Here is a 5,959-nt window from a genome sequence, read left to right as displayed (position 1 = left end):
GCCGCCGCCCAGCAACAGCTGCACCAGCAAATGCATCAAATGCATCAGCAGCACCAACAGCAGCAGCACCAACAACAGCAGCACCAACAACAGCAGCAGCAGCACCAACAACAACAGCAGCATCAACAGCAACAGCAGCACCAACAACAGCAGCAGCACCAACAACAGCAGCAGCACCAGCAACAAGCTGCACAACAACAGCAGCAGCAACAACAGGCGGCACAACAACAGCATCAGCAGCAGCAGCAGCAACATCATATCCACCATCACCAACAGCAGCAACAACAACAGCAGCAGCAGCAACAACAAAATGCCCGTTCGGCAGCTAGTCCCCTATCCCCACCACGATCCGGTCCCGGCTCAGCGGCCGCCGCCAACACGTACGCCAAGTACGCGGAGCTTAATGCGGTGCGGGAAGCGCCACATCCTTATATCCAGCAAAGTACGTATGGCATCGGTCCGGGCGCGCAGTACCGCGACAACCCCTACACGCGAATACCTCAAATGGCGCCAGACTTCCAACGCGCCGCGGCAGCTGCTGCAGCAGCAGCGGCTGCTGGCGGTGGCACCGGTAGCGCACAGGTACCGGCCGGTGTTGTGCAAGTACCGGGCGGCGGTTTACAGCCGCCACCACCCAGTGTCGGTAGCGCAGCCCACATTGAAGCTTTGCATTTCGCGCACCAACAGCAGCCGCCATCAGGACAACCAACGGCCAACGCAACACATGTGCTCAGCGGTGGTGCTGGCGCTGGAGGTGGCGCAGGCAGTGGCGGTGCACCCTCACCCCTTAATGCCAATACTGCAGCTGGCAATGCCAGCCTAATACGTCAGCGCATTATACTGCCAGCGCATGCGCACTATTCCAGCGAGTATCTGGCGAACGCTAACGCCGTTGCAGTGGCGAACGCGCGAAACCAGCAACATCAACAGCAGCAGCAGCAGCAGCAGCAACAACAACAGCATCAGCATCAGCAGCAGTTGCATCAGCAGCAGCAGCAGCAGCAGCAACAACAACAACAGCAGCATACGCATACGCAGCTGCCACAGGCGCCACCCGATCCAGGAGGACAACCGTACAAGAAAATGCGGATGGGCGATGTGACGGCGAATTCAGTCAGCAACACGAATCACCTGCCACCTAAAGTAGCGAACGCCGCCGCGCAGCAGCAGCCGCGTCAGCCATCACCAGCAGCTGCCTCGCTAGCTGCCGCACAACAGCAGCAACAGCAACTAATAGCTGGCGGAAGCCTACGCAACAGCGCAGCACAAATGATGCAGCAACCCGTTCCACACTCGCATTTGACCGTGGTGTCCAGTAGCCACGTGGCGCACTCCCAGCCACCGCCCGCCGCGATGCAGCAGCTGAAGGTGGAAACACAGCCGCCGTTGTTGCAGTCAGCGGCCGCGCCGCCTACAAATCGCAGCATGTCGGGAACCGTGATGGGAAGCAGCAGTAATATTGGTAATGTGGGCGTTGGAGTCGGCGTAGGCGTGGGCGCGGGCGTGGGCGTCATCAATGCGACACCAAATGCGTCCGCAATGATCGCAAGCGCTGGGGCAGCGCCACCACCACCACCACCGACGAAAAGCTCTTCATCCTCATCAGAAGGCTACCATCCGCAAGTAGAAGCCATCTCACCTACACTGCCAAGCGACAATGTCGAGGAGCGCGGTAGCGCTGTAACCGAAGATCTGCTGACGCAAATACAGAAAGTAGATGCGGAGATACAGAGCGCCGAAAATACGATGGACACACTACGCAAGCAGGAGAAAGGCCTCAAGGACAAGGTCGCACTGAGCAAGCAACAGCGTGAGCAAGATCTGCTTGCCAACGAGAACGACGATGCAGTGAAGATGGAGCATACATGGCGTTTGCAGACGCTGGCACAGAAAATTTACGAGGCGAACCGTAAGACGGCCGCCGCGCGACATTCCATACTCAGCCATTGCGGTGATCGCAACATTTTACCGTTGTATAATCAGCCGTTGGACGTTGAGATGCTGACGACGCTGATCAAGCGACATCACACGACGATACGCACACCGCTGATGGAGCACATCTGCAAGCTGAAGCACGAGCGGTGGACCCACAATACGGGGCTGGTGGAGACATACGCGCAGATGTCGAGTGAGTGGCAGAAGCGTGTGGAGAAGTCGGAGGGTAGCGCGAAACGAAAGGCGCGGGAGGCTAAGAATCGAGAGTTTTTCGAGAAGGTCTTCACGGAGCTGCGAAAACAACGCGAGGATAAGGAGCGCTTCAATCGCGTCGGCTCGCGCATCAAGTCGGAGGCTGACTTAGAAGAAATCATGGATGGTCTTCAAGAACAGGCAATGGAGGATAAGAAGATGCGCTCCTACGCTGTTATACCGCCGTTAATGTTTGACGCGCGTCAGCGTCGCTGCGTCTATTACAACGAGAACGGCTTCATTGAGGACATGGTGGCGGTGCATAAGGAGCGGCAGACGTTGAACGTGTGGACCGCAGGCGAAAAGGAGATTTTCAAGGAGAAATTCCTACAGCATCCGAAAAATTTCGGCGCCATTGCCGCCAGCTTGGACCGCAAGTCGGCACAGGACTGCGTACGCTACTACTACCTCAGCAAGAAGACGGAAAACTACAAGCAGTTGCTTCGCAAGTCGCGCCAACGCACTCGCTCATCACGCAACCCGCAAAAGTTGCAACAGCAACAGACACAGTGCATTATCGACTCGTTGACAACGGGTGTGACAACGCGTTTGCAGCGCGAACAACAGCAGAAGACTGGTGGGCGCTCGGCGGCGGCGGAACGAGAACGTGCCGAACGGGCTGAGCGTGCGGCCGAGCGTGCAGCAGCGGATGCGGCGAAGGCGGCAGCGACCGCACAAGTCAAATCCACCAGCGGTAAGGGAGATGGCAGCAATGCTGCTACTGCGGCAACGGCGGAAACGACGGCCGATACGACTGAAGTAGCCAAAGGCAAAGCGACAGCTGCGCCTGAAGCAGCTACACAAAAATCTAACATCAACACGTCCAATAGCAGCAACAGCACCACCGCAACAAGTGGCACTACTACAAGCACATCAGTGCCGCCAAAAGCTGGCGAAGTTGAAAAAGCTTCGTCCGCCGAAAGCTCATCAGCAACAGCAGCTGCAACTGGTCAGCAAACAACAGATGCACCAACCGATGCAGCGCAAAGTGGCACAGCGGCGAAAGCGAAAGCCGACGAGATATCAAATGCCAGCAAAGCGAATGCTACAAGCACAATTGCAGACGCGGCATCAACCACCAATGCGCCGACGACAACCAGCAGCAATGTTACCAGTGCAGATGAGAGTAGAAAAAAGCTCGCAACAACTTCCGGCGGCGCTGGCGCAGTCGTGGCGAATAACGAAGCGGAAGCGGACAGTAAAAAGTTGGCCGATGAAAAGCACGTCGTTAGCAGCAGCAGTAACAGCGGCGGCAACACTGCGCCAACAGCGGGCGGCATCAGTAATGTCAACGCCGCCAATGCCATGTCTGGCAGCGTGACGCAGCATCCACCCGGCACCACACCGAATGGCATTAAAACCATTTATGCCGCCTCAATGGCACAGGCGGTGGCGGCAGCAGCGGCCAATGAAGATGTGAAAATGATTGCTGTAGGCGATAAGATCGGCACAGCAGCAGCAGCAGCGGGAGCAGTAACTGCCAGCAGCTCGAGCGTAAACGCGATGGATGCTGGCGGTAACAACAAGCTGGGCAGCGGTAACAGTGTGGCCACGCCCACTACCTCAACAACCGCTGGCAATTTTCTTGGGCAGAAACTCAAGGCGGCGCAAGTGGAAGGCATTGGCGCCGGCAACGTTGGCAACTCAGATGTTAGGTGAGTAAATGAAGGGGAATGAGAGTTAGCAGAGGTAGAGGTGATGGCTAAAAGTTAGATTACGGTGTAAAAAGTTTAGGGTGAAAAAGGGTAAGGTAAAAAAAAAGAAAACAAAACATAAGGAATGAGGCATTCAGTTTGAGGATAGGAAAAAAGTAATTAGTAGTTAGTATTTTAATAATTATTCGTGAAACAATCTTTGCAAAAAATATTTTTTAGTTGTATAATTTTTTATTGTTCTAATAAGTCTTATTAGTAATGAAAGTAGTTAGTTTAATAACTTATTAATTTAAAAACATTTTTTTTTAATTAGCATTTTTTATTTAGTAAATTCGTTAAACTTTTTATGAACATGTAAAAATCTACTTCTACTTTGAGTTTTTTAATCAATGTTTTTTTGTAAATTCAGCGTTTATACATGTATATATTTTTTTAAATGTTAATATGCCTGATTTGATGTTTTTAATTTTTTGACGAGTCTCGCATTTCAAGTAAAAGGTTGCAAATTTCAGTTAAGCTAGTAACAATTTTTTGATATTTTCAATATTGTGAAATTTTTAATTTTTTCTTGACTTTATTTTTTGATGAGTTTTATTTATTTTTCGTTTTTTACAAAGCGTTAAAAACTAGTTCGTTTAATTAAGCTTTTTAAATTTCTTATTTGCGCGAGTCCTTACAAATTTTAAATTACTCATGTGAAAATTTTATTAAGTAACATTAACATTGTTTTTCGTAATCATTTTCTTTTGTTTTTAGTGCAACGATAAATTTCACAATTTCATAATTCCACTATTTCAGTTGTAACCTATGTCTAAATGACTGTTTTTCATTTATCTGTTTCAAAATATTCAAAAATAAAAGAAGCTGTTTGTCTATGCAGTAGCTCGTTTCTGTAACAATTCTCTACCACGGCGAATCCATATATGAATTCGCCGCCGTTTTCTCTACTGCTAATGAGTAGTAGAGTATGACGTATATTCTCTACCAGTAGAGAAATAATCGGTAGAGAAGAGTTATAGAAACGAGCTACAGGACCTATATATATATATATATTTAATTTATATATATATATATATATATATAGTGGCGGTCAAAAATGGATGAATGGTGTTTCGTTTTTAATATTTACAATGCTAAATTTTTTTGATATTTTTTTTGATAAAAATATGGTTCATGCTTTAACTAAAACTATATGAATCACACTTACAAACTTCATACAGAACCTATTAAAATTCCACAAATTTTTATCTAAATTTCGAGCTTTTCAACCAGAATTTTTAGACATTTTACGAAAGAATGCAGAAAACGTAAAAATAATTATAGCAAACAATCTTATGTTTTTAAATTTTAGTGTGAAAGGGGAAACTAACTTTATTAACCACTACACTTAAAAAAAGTGACTAAATCATTATAGTCCCTTGCAGTGCTAAAGAGGATATACATAAATATGTACATACAGTGGCGGTCAAAAATAGATGAATGGTGTTTCGTTTTTAATATTTACAATGTTTTTCAAGCTCAAATTTTTTTGATATTTTTTTATAAAAATATGGATCATGGTTTAACAAACTTAGAAAAATTCCACAAATTTTTTAATATAAATTTCGAGCTTTTTAATCGGAATTTTTAGAAATTTTTTGGGTATGCGGTTAACAGGCTTGTAAAATTTTAGTAAAGTAAGTGCAAGTGGCGGCCCCTGTGGTGTAGTGGTTAGCAGTGCGCGCTTCCATTCCGCAGGGCCTGGGTTCAAGGACTGGTCAAAGCAACATCGCAAAAAAATTTAGAAAAAAGGTTTTTTCTTAACAGCGGTCGCCCCTCGGCGGGCAATGGCAAACCTCCGAAACAAACAAAACTCGCACTTATTTGACTAGAATTTTATAAGCCTGTTAACTGCATACCCAAAAAATGTCTAAAAATTCTGGTTGAAAAGCTCGAAATTTAGATACGAATTTGTGGAATTTTACTAGGTTCTGTATGAAGTTTGAAAGTGCGCTTCATATAATTTTGGTTAAAGCATGAACCATATTTTTATCAAAAAAAATATCAAAAAAATTTAGCATTGTAAATATTAAAAACGAAACACCATTCATCCATTTTTGACCGCCACTGTATATATA

The 5,959-nt window shown here is 46.8% G+C and overlaps 1 protein-coding gene across 1 annotated transcript in view; it reads left to right on the top strand.

The window, feature by feature from the left end:
• LOC118748391 overlaps nt 1-5,959 on the top strand; it is a 199,178-nt gene that overhangs the window by 143,816 nt on the left and 49,403 nt on the right. Inside the window, exons 3-4 of the mRNA XM_036482763.1 lie at nt 90-161; nt 235-3,842. Coding sequence (XP_036338656.1) covers nt 90-161; nt 235-3,842 — 3,680 coding nt within the window. The remainder of the gene's footprint in view (nt 1-89; nt 162-234; nt 3,843-5,959) is intronic.

This window comes from Rhagoletis pomonella, unplaced genomic scaffold (assembly GCF_013731165.1).
Source record: "Rhagoletis pomonella isolate Grant_MI unplaced genomic scaffold, Rhpom_1.0 Rhpom_scaffold_00013, whole genome shotgun sequence".
Taxonomy (NCBI): Eukaryota; Metazoa; Arthropoda; class Insecta; order Diptera; family Tephritidae; genus Rhagoletis; species Rhagoletis pomonella.
This window is presented reverse-complemented; position numbering and strand designations above follow the sequence as displayed.